The 19,092-nt window shown below is 35.6% G+C and overlaps 2 protein-coding genes across 2 annotated transcripts in view; one reads left to right on the plus strand and one right to left on the minus strand.

The window, feature by feature from the left end:
* The first annotated feature begins 1,967 nt into the window (after positions 1 to 1,967).
* LOC106110206 overlaps positions 1,968 to 19,092 on the plus strand; it is a 23,198-nt gene continuing 6,073 nt past the window's right edge. The window contains exons 1-5 of the mRNA XM_013291938.1: positions 1,968 to 2,140; positions 12,822 to 13,010; positions 16,329 to 16,541; positions 17,266 to 17,698; positions 19,060 to 19,090. Of these exons, the coding sequence (XP_013147392.1) occupies positions 2,098 to 2,140; positions 12,822 to 13,010; positions 16,329 to 16,541; positions 17,266 to 17,698; positions 19,060 to 19,090 (909 nt within the window). The 5' untranslated portion in view covers positions 1,968 to 2,097. The remainder of the gene's footprint in view (positions 2,141 to 12,821; positions 13,011 to 16,328; positions 16,542 to 17,265; positions 17,699 to 19,059; positions 19,091 to 19,092) is intronic.
* LOC106110246 lies at positions 10,940 to 11,977 on the minus strand. The gene is made up of 2 exons (XM_013291998.1): positions 11,642 to 11,977; positions 10,940 to 11,369 (listed from the first exon to the last, which is right to left on the minus strand). The coding sequence occupies exons 1-2, from the start codon at positions 11,879 to 11,881 to the stop codon at positions 11,118 to 11,120; spliced, it is 492 nt and encodes a 163-aa protein (XP_013147452.1). The 5' UTR covers positions 11,882 to 11,977; the 3' UTR covers positions 10,940 to 11,117.

Below are 19,092 nucleotides of genomic sequence, written 5' to 3' on the forward strand. Positions count from 1 at the left end.
GTCTTATACACGTCATATATATTTGTTTATATTACACGCAAACATTTTTATAAACTGTATAGTTAGATATAGGTAATGTTAGTTAAACACGTGAACCTTTCTAGATTCAGTTATTTTTAACAGACATTCTTAAACCGCGTCACGTTTACCAAAAAAGGTTAAAGAAAAGTGGTTCCTGCATTCCTCGACACTACCAAAGTATTGATAGGTACCTATCAATCGTAAAATTGTGAAAACCGATTATTTATTGAATAAAGGACCTTAAGCCTTAACGTTAAGGTCGTATAGAAATAAATTTGGGTTACACCATAAAAGATTATCCGTGGCATTCCTTTTAAGGCTCCATTATGAAAATTTGTAGGTACCTAATAACTTTGAGTGCCAACTGCCCAGCATATCCTTTCACGTATCCTTCTATTTAAAAAACGGACGTGGTTACTGTTTTAAGTGCCCATTGTGTTTACAATAATTTAGGTCTAATTGTAGTCCTTTTCTTCTACCCTTTTTGTACAAGGAAAGGATGGGAATGAGAAGCGGATTTGGAGGGGTTTGTGTACGGGACGCATATGTAGGTGCGGATCTTTATATATAGAAAGACGATACCGGGATAAGATACTCTCTTTTCGTGCGTATCCCCTTTAGTTCGAAGTTTAGTTTAATTAGCACATGAATATGTTATGCGTAAGTGTATTTGTACAGTTCACGCAAGTACCCGTACGTTTTGGATGTATTATAATTGATTGCTTTTTAAATTCACATCACATTGCACAGTAAATTAAAATGGATTAACTTTTACAAATCTATATACGGCAATGTAATACATTGACCACACCTTATATAAATAACGACACGAAAGAGAGTTGATATACGCAGTTAAACGATACGAAAGTAATAGGTTTCACAAAGCTAATTCAGAGGAGTAGCAATCTATTCAACAAAAGGTTTATTTCGCCATCAACTGTATAGGGTAAAACCTTGCTTGTTCACGAAGATTCAAGGTTTTAGCCCTTCTCCTAATGATAATATTGATGTTGTGAACTTAAAATTATTCTACTTACTTTCTTTGGCCAACAAAACACACATTTGGCTTTGCATTTTCTAGCCTCCATAACAGTGTAAGGACGTTATCATTCGTACCATTAGTGATTAACCTTAATAATAAGAATTCAACTATTAAATGAAGATTATAGTATATATTTGCATATAAACATGATAAATAAACAATACTTTGTATTTTAGTTAGTGTATCAAACACTGGCGTATTGTACTACTTACAATGTACAATGAGCATTGTTAACCATAAAGAACGAACTAAATGAGAAATGCTTTTGGATTCAATCCAAAATACAAGCTCTTTTTATAACAACAGACCAGCAACAGACTTATGGAGTAGGTATACATTATAGTTATGTTTATATATCTACATATTACACAGTAATAGTGTCACAAAGGGTAAGAAAATAACGGGTTGCGCTTGTGGTAAGGAAGTCAATATCAGACAATAGGAATTACGCAATAATCAATTGCGTAGAATCATTTTACTCGAGAAAGTTATTGCAATCTTAATGTTCAATTTATCTATGAAATTAGCATTTTTTCGTAATCATTTTCCTGTTTTAGAAGACCGCTCTTTGAAAGTGTTCTGAGAATCATTTCCCAATAGTTATATCTACAATAAATGGGGTGTCAAAACTAAATTAGTTATATGTTAATAATTTAATGAAAATAAAAAAGGATACTGTTTTTCTGTCAAAAAAAAATGCAATCCTCATTCTCTTCTCTATGACCTTATAACAAAAGCCGAAGTACCAAAGTATACAAACATTTAGGCGCTAGATTGCAAACCAAAACACGTAAAGTAGGCTTCGCATACTGGGGCTCGAGAAATTCGTTATTCAGCGCGCGAAAGCTCCGAGGGGAGAGAGGCTAGGAGCGGGCTATTGATGGTTACCTTACGATGCGCTTGCGCACCTGTCGCCGACGCACCGGCTCAGTCGTACACCGACCACTGACAAAGCAGCTCGCGCCATGACAGCTTTGTCTCAAATAAATTCGTCGCGAGTGTCGTAACTTTAAGATTTTTTTGTGAACATTACTATGGATATGATACTCCTAAGTGCTGTATTAGTGCTGCTGCAAGGTGGGTTAAGTAATAAATGATTTTTATATTATAAAAAAGTAGGTTAGAGAGTTCGACTCGTCGACCGCAGAAGATGAACTACTTTCGGATTAATCTTTAAATTCAACGACGTTCTTGAAATTTTCACTTTACCATGAATTATTTTATAAAAATATTATTAAAACACATTGCAGACAAAACATTATAATTGTTAATTAACGCGAAAAAATGTATTCAAGTTATTATCAGAAAACAGTGAAGCTTTTAAAAATATTTAAGTACACAAGACTTAATTTCAATAAACAACAAACTAGAGAGAAAAGAAGATCACTTAAATTCGCCTTTTCATTTCCATCTTTAGTCGTTAAATACTAATGTTTTAAAAATACTACATATTTGCTAACTTCTAATTTCGCCGAATTCGTGTGATGCGCCTCTACAAAATAATTGACAAACTACTTACTCAATGTAATTTGTTGTATTAAAAAATGTTTCATGTCACTTTCTAGTGATTCTGCTGGATAAAAATCATTTCTCCATTCAAATTTTCTTACTAGCCCACTTACCTATGTAACAATAGAAATATCAATTTTCCAGTCCCAATAGGTTTTCTTTAATTTCCTATTATACAGAAACCGAAAAGTTTTTTGGGTTCTAATGTTTTTTCCACATTTTACAAGACCCCGACATATGTGCAAGATTACATTTTTACGGACGTCAACAGTTGCAACACTTGGCTGATACCTTATGAATTAGTTTACCTCGCATGAGCTACAAATGTTGAATAAACAATATTACTGTTAACTGCACTCTGAACCCGTCTACAACGAAGATCAACCAGTTAAGTAGATCAAAACAACGCTATTCCTGAGAATTCAATATTGATGGCGCAGCGTGGAACCACGAGATAAATACAATCAACAGCTTTCATTGACACAAATCACTTACGGTTTAAGAATATTTATTAACCTTAATAAAAATTTACAATTCACTTATTTAAGGTAATTAATACTAAACACAACATTTATGAAAGATTACAAGCATACGAGAGTTTATTTAAAATATCATCTAAATGTAGGTAGTGTTGTAAACTTACTTACAAAACAAGACTAATTATTTGTGTATATTATGTATATTTGTGAGATGACAGTTATTGTATGTTCTATATACTTAATAATATTAGAATACTAGCTTTTGCCCGCGACTCCGTCGGTGTGAAATTTAAAAATAAAAATAAATGAAGGAAAAATATATATGCTGTGTTACTCATAGATAAATAACTTTTCTAACCGTGAAAGATTTTTTAAAAAGGAATGAAGGAAGATTTTTTTGAAAGAAGGAATAACTTACCTTAATTTAATTCGCAAACATTCGCAGACTATTATGTGAAAAGTGTAATTGTTCGTGAAATCTAACCAGCATTAACTATATACATCAGAAATAATAAGTTATGTTTTATTATTTGTAGGTTGATTATGTTAAAAAAAACGGATCAGATAGTTTAGCTGTCTTACTAGCTATGTTATAAATGCGTTAATTTATATGGATGGATGGATAAGTGTTTGTTAAAGTTTACAGCTTAAGTGTCTTTTTATAGTAAAAGGGGACAAACGAGCAGCGGATCGGGTTGAAATTTGGCATAGATGTAGAGTATTCCAAAACAGCTAATAGGCTACATGCTTTTTTAAATTCCAATCGTACGGAGTCGCTATCTAAAGCTAGTAGTATAATAAATTAAATAATATCGAATAGTACACTGTCGACTAGCATAACATTTATAGTGTAAAAATGTTAATTTGAAATTAAAGAGATATCTATAGAGCGGAACATAGCGTGTTAGCGTATTCGAATGGTGAGGCCGATTGTATGGTGACCGGTAAAGATCTGAGCAAGGCGGAGAGGTGGAAAGTTATTGTATATACACTGAAGTGTAAAGTCGTCGAGACACGTTGAATTACAACTTTACCATACGCAATTATCGTAACGTCATGCATGCATCATTTGCAGGGGAATGTGAATTTCGAATCTCATGATATTTTTTCTTTAAACCATCCAAGCACCATATTTTAAAAGTAGATGACAAATACAATAAGAACCGCTTCATAACGCGTGGTTTAAAACGCTATATCGGTTATTACAACCAAAACTAAATTTCGTTTGAAAGCCCTACCAACAATAAAATAACTGTCAAAGAAGTATTGGTTATTACAACTGAATATTGCCGGTCCTTTAATTGACGTTATTACTGGTTTAAACGTATTTTGTCGTCTTTCTGACTTCACATTGTAAGCGAGTCACACCCTCTGTTTCGAATTCCGGATGTTTCATATTCCCCTACTTCCGGTTCATTTTTTTTAATAATAACCTGTGGAGTTTTTGTTTTATATTTCGTCTAATAAAATATGTGAAGGTTTGACTAAGTAGTGCTACAAAATGATTTTTGAGCGGCATTGGAATGGAGCAAAAGGTGTTTTGTACAATTGCCGCGATATCAGTGAAGGAAAAGGAATTTGTTTTTTGTGAGCAATCACAGATTTCCTCCGACGCATTCCCGTCACTTGATGTCAACAAAAACTATAACATAGACATATGAATGTACAAGAGTGAGCTTGTTATGCATATTGTTACCACTCTTATTACTAGCTTATGCACGCGTCTCTGTCCGCGTTAAATTATAAAAAAAAACAAAAGCAAGTAGCATATGTGTTCTTTCATACTATGTTTTACATCTATGCCAAATTTCATCCAGATCCGTAAAACCTTTTAGGATACAAACTACATATAACAAACATCCATCCATTCATCTGAACTTTCACATTGTATTCCAAAAGTCCATTTCTTTCTTCTCTAGAATTTTATTCAAACTAGAGAAAATATATCAAATTGAGAATTGTGGTTATTAAATAAAAACATTATATTACTAGAAAACGCAATCCCTACATCGTGGTGAGACAGAGCCACTTGAAATTGTCTGACCCTGAGTGAAAGTTCTGTGAAGTCACATTCCGGCGCGGAAACAAGGCCCTAAACGCTCTTTCTCCTGATTGCATCTAACCAATATGTACCGGCGACTACAAGTTTAAATGGCGATACTTCACTGCGTACTTAGATGTTATCATTACAATAATAATACATGAAGCGAAAGCGTACTACCCCTGTTTAATGAAATTGCATAAAGCTATTTTTAATAAAAAAAAATCTTACATGTAAATCTTGGTTGAATTTCGATTAATGTGCCTTTTACCGTTGGGCTTATTGGGATTTTTTCAGTCAGCCCTTTATGATCAAAATCCAAAATTGTTCGGAAAGCCGGAAGAAACACTTTATTTCATCACTATATCATCATCTTTCTCCTTATCCTACTCCCGTAGGGTCGGCACTACACGTTTTTGTCCTCCAAATAACTCTATCATACGTCATCTTAGTCATCACTCCCTTTTTGATCATGTCCTCTTTCAAGCAATCCATCCATCTATTTACTATTTCATCACTAAAGTACAATCGTTATTAATTTCTCAAATATTGTAAATAATTTTTGAGATTGCATGTATGTATGCTTTGCAGTTAGGTCGTATCTTTTATGTTAATGAAACTAATGTTAAGTTTGAAATAAGTGTAATCGTTTTTTATTGTATTTTTTTCATTAACATTGTGTTAGGTAAATTAATTTTATCTTTGTGAAACAATCGACCTGCATACATTTCTTCATACGATGAAGGCTGCGTAACGTTCCACGCTTGTTTTCTAGGGGAAGTTAACAAATTTTGAAATAGGGTCATTGAAAACCAATTAAATCAACTACGTTAACAACAATTGCGGCTGAAAAATGGTACATACACTGTACAGAAATACATATAGCCAAGCAAATTAATTAATCAACTAATATCTCCCTTTGTGCAGATATAGGACGGAAAATTTAACAATTAACTTTAAGTCTTTTAAGAAATTCTTTTAAGTACTTATTTTAATTCTAGTCTGGTAACTCGACACATAACAAAATGTAATTGATATTTGTTATATGATTATCATATCAAATAAATATTTATATACAGACTAAAACCAAATATTATATGACTAATACGTTGCCCTCACATGTTATCATAATACATATATTATAATGAAATTAATGTAAACGAGGTGATAGAACTACATTCTGTTTTTTTTTTATCGATAAAATAGAAAAAATATAAGGATAATGTCAACTAGCGGTACAATATGACGCTCTTAAAACTAGTATTTTAAAACAAATTCTCTCGTTCTTGTTTTATATGAAAAGAACCCCCGAGATCCGCTCATTAGAGATGAGATGTCGCGTGCCACGATTTACATCACCCGGTGGGTTGGCTAGCGACCTAATTATGCGTAAACTAACTGCGTATTGGACGATGTAACGGTTTAAGAATGTGGTCGCGCCCGTTATCTGTGAGTCTGCGGAAACTTTAGGTGATTGAAAGTTATCAAAAATTATTAAAAGTTATAATGATCTAGTCGAATCTTCATTTTAACAACAAAATGCTTATTACTGGTTACAAAATCCAAAAAATCGTTATATCACTTTTTATTTCAATTGTTACATAATTTGAAACCTTGTTAAATAGTCTAGTTATTTCTAGAAATAGCAGCGAGCTGAGTATTTGATCCATTGTTTAACTTCATAGTATTTATTAAACATTGGACTATGAATGCCATACCAACCTGCCGTAAGTAGTTAGCGATTCATGAGAAACTGTAAATAGATTATGGTAAGGTCATTTGCACAATAAAATATACACTATAAAGATCATTGTCATATGTAAAATAAATTCATTTCTTTCTCTCGGTCACTATTTCTTTAACAATTTCATCAACATTGCTCAAACTATTTCTAAGAACAGTGGGAAATTTTACAAATACTGGGAATTGGACGTCGTTGACAAATGTGCAACGCTTTATGATGGCAATATAATGCTTTGCGTCACCGAGAAAGCACTACTTTCACACTTCGAGACGAGTCATCGTTGGCTATTACGTCAGATTGGTATTATCCAAATATTCTCAACATACTCATGGATATATTAAATGCATCCGGGTTACTTCAAAGTTCCTCTTTGTGCCAGTCGGGATGGAGAGTTTTATTTCACACAACATATCTACCTTTTTTTTTTTATAACATAAGGTGGCAAACGAGCAAGCGGCCACCTGAATCCGCTAAAATGGCGAAGCGACCGCTGCCCATAGACATCCGCAATTGCAGATGCGTTGCCTATCCTTATCCGACAGAGGAGGAGACGCACATAAAGAGGATATCTCCCCTTCCTATGTATCTTCTCCTCCGTCAAATCCACTTCCTCTTCCCATCCTCTCCTTATAAGAAAAGGGTGGTAAAGAGAAAGGGACTTAAATTAGGCCTCCGGGACCACACTCATCAGACGAAACACGGAACTGCTTCCATTTCACGCCTGTCTTCTGTGTGGTCGTGGTATTACACCGAGCGTGCCGGCCAATTCGTGCTAAGATGTTAAAGCGGGCACTACCACTGTTAAAACCACCTTGGCCATAATATCCTTTCGTTGAAGTATCTTGATATCCTGATAACTCATTTTATACATTAAGAGAGTCTGGATCCTTCTGACATTGATAGTATTATCGTCACATCTATGAGGTGTTAGCACTTGTTGTGTTAAGCATGTCAGATGGTGACCCAGCTGACCGCGGGACCTGTTTGCACCGTTGCGCGGACACGTAAATGAACCGTGTTTTTAGCACGATTATAAGTAGAATACGAAGGCGATACGAAATTAAGCTGTAGTTAGATTACATTACCTCTCACAACTGTCACTACATTGTGCGCGCCACTGATATATTAATCAATAACAATACACAAGAGTTTTAAATTTCCAGTCATATTGGCGATGTTGATGGTTGTATTATTATGCTCTCATGATCTGATATCGAGTTTACAAAGAGATAGGTGTGAACTTTTTACTAAAACTTGTTATCAAAAAATGCAGTCCGCATCAACATAATTACTCGTTATCGGCCAAAGACCTGCGGATAGAAAGCCATGCAAACAAAATGCAACATTCTTGGGTTAGTGAAACTGTTAAGCAATCACCTGTAATGAAATTAATGTAAGTGATTTTGTCTAACGAAAAATTGGAGTAAACCTTTTAAATATGTGACAGAAGATCGAACAATAAAATATATAAAAACATATAAAAAATTTTAGTTATGAGTTATTTGTTTTAGATATAAACAAAACCTAAGCTGACCTTAACACAAAGCTTTAAACTTTTGCGAATTACTAATACATTTTGTTACATCCTATTATAATAGAAGAATATATCGTTTATTGTTCTTCATACGTTAGATTAGGCAAAGTTAAGTAAGGTAAAATTAACTCCGAACACTTAAAAATATATGCATTTAAAAGCAACTGAAAGCGTTTTAAGTGCCATTTGGCTCATTACTGTCGTTGTGAACAGATAACCCATAGAACATTTACCATAAAAACGTGCGCGTTTTATTCAATTTGTAGTCGCACTTTAGTTAACGCTTTCACCTGTTTTTAAGCTATTACCACAAAAAGAGATTTTACAACTTACAGCTCTACTTGATCCTTGTTTGTTTACATTTGTTAGATATAACTGAACTCGTACGATGTGACCCACTGAACGAGATATTGTCGTAGTAACAAGTACATAGTTGCATTGAATGAAGTCTGCCCCAGGGTAGAAAGTTAACGTTTAAAGTCGTTTTCTAGAAAGTTATTCATTTAGATAGAATAGAACATTGTATCCATTTTAACCTACCTTCTTTGCCATTGAAATAGTCAAATGAAACATTACGTTTGCCAAAACGGACGCAAACAATAGCAAAGAATTATTCAACAGTTCCAGGGTATAATATCAGAGCGTCATTTACCTTACTGGATTCTCGTAAGTTCCGTTCGAATTTCAAAGTTAGCATGTAATTTTATCGCGTCTAAAAATTTAGATTTCTATAATAAAAACTAAGCCTGAGAAAAGCCCGCCAAGCAAATTCGGTAGAGTAGGAGATAAGACATACTAGCGCGTATACATACTCTATAAAAACATAATTACGCATTGTCATCCGGAAAAAATAACAATGTTCAGAAGATAGTTTATCAATTGTAAAAAATTAATTTATCTTGATACGCTCTCGCGAATGGGGTCTGTGCCCGTGGAATTGTTGAGGTCACCACGCTTTCTTAGGCCAAGTAATGGCGCCTTCATGTTTACAAGAAGCCAATTGTAACTGAAATGCACTTATTGCGGATTTAATTATTATGAAAATATTATTATTACTTTTATGAATAGTTGTATAAAACATGGAATTTAAAAGTAATCTGTGACAACGTAAATTGTTTTCCAATTTCCAAATGCAAGTAGCCTGTAGTGACGTGAATTTTTTCATATACAATGTAGTTTTCTCTTTGTATTTTTTTGCATACATTGCCCTAAAAATATGAACAATGTTATGTAATTGGTACTTGATTTTTTTCTTCCTTTACGTGTGACCGCCTGTTCAGTGATCCTCTCATGGAGACAAGTATTAAACAATGCTGAGTTCAAGTCAACTGACACGCTCTGCTAAACTTTCACTTACGTGCTGACCGCGGGTCAATGAACGCCAGAGTTTAAAATATTCGCCAATTTATTACTATTAATAACAAAATAACGCAACCAATTATTATCGCTCCTAAGTAAATACTTTTAAATAAAATTATTTTAATCTGTTCCTAATCTTATAATATCAATTACTATACCAAGGAATACCATGACATCGTTGTATATCACTGTACCACTCGTTATTGTTAGGTGTTTTTTCACATTTCACCGGAATAAAAAGCAAACATGCAGATTGATTAAATCCAACTTCGATAAGGAATATCCGGAGCACCGTTCAGTGTTGCAATAATTACCCCTTTCACAAGTTTGTAATTATAAAATCGTGTACTTTCGCTAAAATTTAACCTGCCACGGATCATTTCAATCACGAATCAATTCGAATTTGGAACGTTTCACGGAGATTAGAGCACCGCTGACGCTTTAAATAATTCGTTACGCACTGTCTGACGAAGAGCTGTACACGATGTCCAGCGGCGATAGAAGAGTTCTGCCTCACTTGAATAGCATGGTCTTCACTGGTAGGTTGCTTTTCTTTGCCTGTTTTACCATCCCAGGCTCTGCTAGACGACCAGCGGCAGGGTTCCTCCACTCAATTTCTTTGTTTCATAATCAAGAAATCTCTCGACAACTGGAGTTGACTGAGTGAGTGTAGCTAATTCATTTTAACGATACTTGCTTGGATACTTAGAACGTCGCCGTAGCGTTATTATGCAACAAATTTAGTCTGATAAACAGAGCGAAATCTTCGGTTTGTTGGTTGTTAACAACTTAATGATTAATTAAAGTCGAAGCTTTATCGATTAAATTTACATAAATAGAATTGGCAGAATTATTGTAACACGTTTTTCTTCGTATATATGAAAGTAGAAGCCATTAGAAAGTAAATGTATAGGTGCGGATGTCATGTATTTTTACATTACACATAGAAATCAATAAACTTTGAGAATTCACACTTAACAAAAGTATTTAAAAAATGTTGCGATCTTTCGAGTAATTTATACCTGGATCCTTTTTTTCTAAGCACGCTTTTTACACTCCGACATTGGAATGCAGCGTGGATGATGCATATCATATTGAAATTATTTCAGAATTGTATTCTGTTTAGTTTCTTTGAGTGAATATTGATTACATAATAACCATTACTTACAATAGCATTTTATCTCAAGATTGTTTAAATAAAAAACCCATAGCAGGTTTATTTAACTTTTATGATATAAATTATGATTAAAGAATTTATATTACAAATGGATGACGAAACCTGGACTTCATTTAAACATGCGTTCTGTGAGTTTATACGTCGTACGTCTAGATACACGTAAAAAGGAAAGAAACTGAATGACAATTTCGTGACCCTGAGTAGATATATATCAGGAGGAATTGCTACTTGATAGAACTTTATCACGGGAAAAATAAGGTGCGAATAAAAGATCTACCAGTAAACAGGCTCCCGCGATCGCACTGAGAGAAACTTTAATAATGACTTGTCTCTTGAGAGGCACTCCCAGCACTCCGAGCAGTTCGGCCACCACGTGCGTTAGCTGGCTGGCACTCTTCCATCTCCGATAGATGACTCCAGCATTGACCGCCAGCAAAGCAGCACCGGTTCCGCATATATATGCCTGCACCATATAGTATAGAAGACTTAAAACAATACAATTCAAATTGTATATCGATTTCACTTTAGCCTTATTAATTTAATATTGCTTGTAAAGAATCGAACAATCGGTCAATTGTTTTATATTCCGAGGCCAAAAACAGGTTCCAATCACATTTGTAAAACAATTAGAAAATATAGATACAGATTTAGAAGGAAAGAAACTTGGAATAGAAACTGTTTATATGGTAAAACATTTAAACATAAAAAAGCAGCTTTAGTGTTTGAAATGTTTACCTGGATAGCATTACCGCGGCAATTGGTAGAGCCGGCGCACAGGGCTAGTCCGAGCTCGGCGATGCAATACGCTATGACGACGCCACCCGTCACCGACTGCTCCCACCGGAACAGTCGCAGAGATCGCAAATGCACCGTCAGCATGCACGCCAACACCACCAAAGTACCCAGCCGCAGCAACAGCAGGGAACTTTTTAAAGCCGAGTCATTATCCCTTTGAACTTTTTCTATTATAGACATATTTTATCAAATAATATGTTAATATGTTATTATGTAATAATTTTATAAACATGACTTGGAAATCTAGTGACTTTTAGATGACATATTGCATTTTGTTGCCAAATTTGTTGCTATACGAGTATAGAGTTTGTTTTCTATTAACTATTTTTGTTATTCTTATACGAGTACAAGATTCAAATCGATTTAAATTATTGCAACTGTAATTATACTTAATCCAATTCCGAAAACTTTACAAGTTATACTTTTCTACAAAATAATTAAATTCACTCACTTTCGTAATAATATTGGCTTATTGATGCTGATTTATTGGACTGAACAATAGTAAAACAAACGTGGGATGAGAGTAGGAAGAGAAGAGTAGAGTGGAGTAGTAGAGTAGTAGGAAAATATCCTCTGGACTAAGAAACTAGGTTCAACCCGGCTCACTTGGGGGCCAGAGAACATACGTCTTGTGTCCTTTCATTCATATTCACCCTTCCCGTTGAAGTAATACAAAACCAAGAATCCGTGAAATCGATTCAGTACTTTCGGCGACTATTGACAGCAAACAAACAATAAAATAATTCCTCTTTATAATATTAGTACATATTAATTAAAATACATAAGATACGAAATGATTATATTAGAGGAAGTTTGAGTGTAGCCCCAGTGGTAGAGAAGGTAAGGAGTAAAAGGTTAGCATGGTATGGGCATGTTATGAGGAGAGATGAATGGCATGTTACAAGAAGAACGTTAGTTATAAGTGAGGAGGTATACCATTAGAGGTAGAGCTAGAAAGAGATGGATGGATTGAGTGAAAGGTGACATGATCAAGAAGGGAGTGATGACTGAGATGACGTATGACAGAGTTATTGGAGGACAAAAACTTGGTGTTTGAGTATGATAAGGAGATAAGGATAAGATGATGTTGATGATTAATTAAAATATATATTTTATGCAGGATACGCAGCAGCGACGTGTCGATTCCCCGGCGCGCCGGCGCATTCCCGCGTGGATTTCTCCGATGAGAATTTGTCGGAAGGAACTGTTGCCACCTACACTTGCGAGCGCGGCTTCGAGCTACTCGGCCCTGCTAGGAGGATATGTGCACACGATGGAACATGGAACCCAGACGGCATCCCATTTTGCGGTAAGCATAAAATTTCTTTATTTAGAAGTACTTAGTACTTAGATGTTACAAGAAATATCATAAAGTCGCGTTCGCGCTTCGGTTTCCGCACGAAAACGTCGCTGCGCTGACCCACTTTTACTTTCATCGTCGAGAAATCACTTCACATGAGCCGTGAATGAATTCGAAAAAGCGGAAGATTCATTGTGGATCACTCCCACGGCTCTCTCTGTTCGGAAACTTTCCGACGCTCATCGCTCACGCCCTTTGTTGCGAATGTTTCGCGAGACACTACCGGTTACACCTCACATTACCAATTATAAAACTAATAAGTTCTAATACCACATTAAACCAAGATTAACTAAGGAAATAGAATTTAAGTTGTAAACATTCCACTCCGATATTTGTTATAAAATCTGTCTTACAGTTAGTTTCCATATTGTTATCTATGTTCTAAGCAAACGACAAGGGTAAAAATAATGTTTTTGTACGCGTGTGGGCAATGTTCGGCAGTCGTTGGACACTTGTGGTTAGCTGATGTAAAATAATACGACATATGGTGGCAGCTTGCAACATCTAGTGATGTGTACGGTGATGTACATGAAATTCGATTCCGATGAAGTCACAGTTGAACAGTCTATAAAAAATAACGCCGTCAAAAAATCTGAAAAGGTAAAAAAATGCAAGTTTTTTTGCTGTTGTGACTATATTGGGTACGCGTAACATTTATGTATAATTCATTATCCCTATCAATGTGGCCATTTTTATGAATTGTACTTGTCATATTGCGTTCTGTAATTGAAAAAAAAATCCTGAATGCAATGTTATTGCGTCTAATATAATATTTGACCTGGTTATGAGCACAATGACACCTGTCGGCCGCCGCCCGCTGCCGGCCGCCGGCCACCTGTGGGCTCGAGCCGATTGTAGTAAAAGAATAATTAAATAATAGCACGAAGCCATACGCGCGGCGCCGATAGATTTTGTACCGTTACTGAAGTAGAAACCGGAACACAAAAGTGTAGGGTTCTAAAACATGCATATACATAACTTGTATCGTTGTTAATAAAGGCTCTTTGAGTCATCATTGTCTTCATTTGATATTAATTAAAACGTACGAGGCTTCGGTCGAGTAGTTATAAATTAATAAGCATTTTACAACAATAGCAAAAGAAGGTTAGTCACTGAAATCGAAATCGGAATACTCTGTAATCGGTCCAGTTGTTTATGAGATTATTCGTTTTAAACATATGAATACTAATAAAGATAGAAAATGTGCAAAATAAGGCTACTATCCTGAATTTACAACTAGTTACTCATCCAGCAGTATAGTCACGAAGTAATGTTTGTTTCTTCAATAAACACATAAGTGTGGAGTCAGTGAGCGCAACGGTCAACGGGTTCAATTAGAATCGATTTGAAATTGTAACTGTAAATTATAAACATCACAGAACTTTTGTAAAAATTGTGTTTTAAATTGTCAACACCATCAACCAATGGAGCAATATTTTTTAGTTGTTCTATATACTTGCTGGGGTGAACTGGGTTGTAGTAATCCATGACCTGTCTTCACGCCAAACACGCGGCATTAGTTGTTCGTCATTCATTCATGTCAGCCTTATAGTGGGACATATGATTGGGGGGAGGGGGTTAACAAGGAAAACAATAATGTAATAGATATGGTAATTGTATAAGAGTCTCAAGCCAACCTGCAAGAGTGCACAGGGCGCGACCGACTGTCACCGTTACCACAAATACTGCCTTACTTTATGAACGCCGTTAACCTTTAGGGTTGAACCAACTAAGAATAAAGGCTTAGATACTTCCTAGTTATTCCATTGCATTTATTAAACCTTTTATGAGAAAATTCAAATTAGAGTTGCGGCGACAAAATCACGTTTATACTCTACAAGATTACCCTCCGAAACACCTATTACTTTAGAGATAAACAAATAAACTGAGTTTTTTAGTCCGCTACCTTGAGTATAAACTAAGCTAAAAACCTGTCATATTGAATTTTATGATAATTAAATATTATTCATGCGAGTGTCAACCCTGGAGTGCGATAGTGCATGCCCCGCTCTTGATTATTACGAACGGTTCGCCTCAATAGGCGCTACTCCTACTCTACTCATTGTTTATTTGTGTTTAACATTAACCATGCACCCTAGCTTCAATTCCCGATTAATGTATTAAATAAAGACATATGCGGTATTGGAATAAAAATATTTATAAAAGCTCGTTGTCATCACATAACAGTAGAACATTACCTTTAGAACACGGCCTCACCAGCAAAAAAACAATGTAAAAGGCATCACACTAGTGAGGTTACGCACTTATAGGCAGCAGTGTGGCCACTGATACTGAGAAATAATTTTTTGTTAAACTCATCCACGGTTTCGCCAGTTGAAGCGAACTTTTCGGAATCGTTCCGCTTCGTCGATTGTACTTTCCATCTCAACAGCATTAGGCAGGTTTATATTTGGCCCACTGCCACGAATCATCAAAACACAGCAACTTTATAAGGCCATAGTAGATGTTTTAGACATGCGAGATTGCGATGTAAAGAGAATTGTAAAAAAATCATACATTTCCGTAGAGCTTTACTGACGTAACACTTGTTACCATCATCTTCTTCACATTCTTATCGTACTCCCATAGGGTCGGTTCACAAGTTTTTCGTCCTCCAGGTAAACCTATCATCCGTCATCTCAGTTCTCACTTGACAGATCGAATAGTTAGTTGGCAAGTCATAAAGTTGTAGATGTTTTTACGTAAAGATGTGAGGGCCATCATATTAGAGGTGCGCGTATTTGCGAGAAATGATCGCGATGAGCGACTAACGATTGCAATCGGCTACGGCCACGTAATTCAACATGTCGTATGCTGTCGTCATCGTAGTTGACACTGTCTTCAGCTCTAGTAGATCTTAGTACTCAGTATGTGGAGCGGAAAGTATTGTCTCGCTTTACATTTCACTCAACTTGAGCGGATTATAATGACACCAGTACAAGCATTAAATAGTCACATTTACTTACAACTCGTTGACGTCTCAACATGTTTTTTGACAAATCATTAAAGTGAAAGTCACTTCTCCTTTTGTACTTTTGCATTTATTAAAATTAAGTTTATATGGAAACCTAATTTTGTCGCCACTTTGGTCGATTCTCGTAGAAGTACTCAAAATAATCAACTCATTGTTTATTGTTCTTTGACTTCTATTTCTTGTACGGAATTTCCAATTATCTTTACATGTTCTTATTAGCATACACCATTAAAATTGCTAACAAAAGCGACTAGTGTGAAATTCCAAATTGTCATTGTTAAATGTTTCCACAGTATTAAACGTAGCGGCTGGAAAGGCGCCAATGCAGATCTCCACTGAGGAAGGTGGCGCTCCGCAGCGGGCGCTAGATGGCAGTACTTCCGCGGTGTTCAGTGCTGAGACCTGTACCCTCACAAAGACCGAGCGCGTACCTTGGTGGTACGTCAACCTGCTGGAACCATACATGGTTCAGCTAGTCAGATTGGACTTTGGCAAGCCTTGTTGTGGTAAATGGAATTTTTGATATTTATTTGAACAGGTGATAATTAGGGGCCTTGATAAATGTACTTCCAAGCGTATACTCGTATAAAAATGTGCAGCTTAGACATACATACATCGTTGAATGCCTAAATCTAAAGAGTCTCAACCCCCGCAGTCCCGCAGCCTACAGACTGTTCGATCGGATCGGACTGTCAAACCGAAATTATGTAAAACAAAATAGGTATTACGTGCGCATTTCCATACAACTTCATACTGATTAAGCGCCCGACTAAACGATTGGCCGATAAAAAGTATGCAGTGTGATTTTGTGTGTGTTGATTGCCACATACACTACAACAAAAAATGAACAATGTAAGTGCATCGCAACTACAGTAAATTATATTTACATAATATGACATTGAAATCGACCATCAGTCTATGAATGAGACAATTCGAGCATTCCTAATGCATTAATCTATTGTTGCATCAATGGCATAATTGTGCAGTGTAAGTCACAGTGGGCACCAACTTATATCTTAAACATTAGAAACAACTAACACTTTAGCTACATCCTGCAATTGCTATTGTTTTCAACTCTTCCTCTACCAAACAGAATGTTAATGAGTCACCAATATACCTCCGAGCCCAAGATTAGTCAGATGTTTAACTTATGTAAAGAAAACATATTGAAACGTATCTTCTAATACCTAAAGGATTGTTGTGACATGATACATATTTATTTCGTTGCAGGCGCCAATAAGCCAGCTGTAATTGTTGTCAGGGTTGGCAACAATCGTCCAGATTTAGGAACAAATCCGATATGCAACAGATTCACCGGCTTCCTCGAGGAAGGGCAACCTCTGTTCCTACCCTGCAACCCTCCGATGCCTGGAGCGTTCGTAAGCGTTCACTTAGAAGGTGCAGCTCCTAGCCAGCTGTCTATCTGCGAAGCGTTTGTATACACTGACCAGGCACTGCCGATAGAGAGATGTCCCCAGTTCCGAGATCAGCCGCCTGGCAGTACGGCAACGTACAATGGCAAATGCTACATATTCTATGATCAGCAGCCGTCAAACTTCAGGGACTCACTAGCGTTCTGTAGATCAAGAGGAGGAACGCTTGTTGACGAAAGCAATCCAGCGCTACAAGGTTTCATTAGCTGGGAACTGTGGCGTAGGCACCGGTAAGTCTTATCATTCCTTGTTTAAAAACAAAACGTGTATCAAAAAGAACATTATTTTTCAATCGTTGCATCGTTTGTAGTAACGAAATTGAATACAAATGCACAACTACATTTCAATGATAGAGATGTATTTTATTTTTTTAATCTTGATTTAACTATAATGTAATTTTCTGCAAAATGAATGAAGATGAAATAGGTGTAAAAGATATTTAAGACGAACTGTAGCCCGCAAACTTCGTTACGGCGGATATAAAAAAATGATCGTCTATAACATTCTTTAAGATACAATGTTACTAATATTATGTACAAAACTATACATTTTACGACGGAATATCTGTATTGATAAGAGATGTACATTTTAACAAATTGTAGAAAATCTTAGCTTGCGCACATTCCACTTACCACCGAATTATATCACACGACTGAAGCGAAATTGATGTTTAAAATGAGAAAGTGTTGATATTAAATACAGCCGCGGCGAATTCTTTACTGGAAAGTTCGAACTTGATTGACATTGATGAACGAACGTTTATATTTTTACGGATTTACGCATGTAAATACAAACTTGTGCATACAAGTACAACTTTTTATGCTGTCATAGCACAACAATTTGTACTATGACAGTATCACTAGTAAAAATTGAGGAATTGTATAACCAAAACATGTCACATTTTTATACCCACATAACAGTCCAATCAGTTTAGATAGGGAAATATTAAAAAAAAAAAACTTTTAAAAGAAATTTTAAAATTTAAATACAGGTATCGGGTGCTATAGTCCAAATTTGAAATGTTTTTGGAGATATGTGAATTACCACACAAATACCCTGACAAAGTATCTTTACCCTCAAAGAAATAGAATATGGGAATAGTAGTACAATACTATGTATATAAAACAGTTAGACAATAAAAATGCCATATTATGTGTCCTCCGTCGAATGGTTTATTACAGATCCGCTACGCGTAGCCGCTGCGTTGTTATTTGAGTCAATTTTATTGAGTGCCGCTCATCTTGACGTTGTGTACTATTTATTCCGTTAGCGAGATAAAATGTCATCATGAAACGGTATTAGATGTCGGTGTAAAGTTTAATCTAACTTCACCGTGGTCTAGCTTAAACGAAACGTGCTATTCATTCCATACTTACTACCTAAAGGTATTGAAAGATATGATATATGTAGGTAGTTAACACCGTCCAAATACATAACAATTTTACTACAATAGTAAGAAAAGAATATTTTAATCGTAATATTTAGAAAACGCAGCGAGAACGTTTTTCATTTTGAGCGATTATTTCAATTTTTTGTATGCAAAAAAATAATCGGCAATGAGAGAACTCAACATTTTAATTGAAATCTACAGAAGTGACAGTAGCAGCCAGTATTGGATGGGAGC

This window comes from Papilio polytes, unplaced genomic scaffold (assembly GCF_000836215.1).
Source record: "Papilio polytes unplaced genomic scaffold, Ppol_1.0 DF820711.1, whole genome shotgun sequence".
Lineage (NCBI taxonomy): Eukaryota > Metazoa > Arthropoda > Insecta > Lepidoptera > Papilionidae > Papilio > Papilio polytes.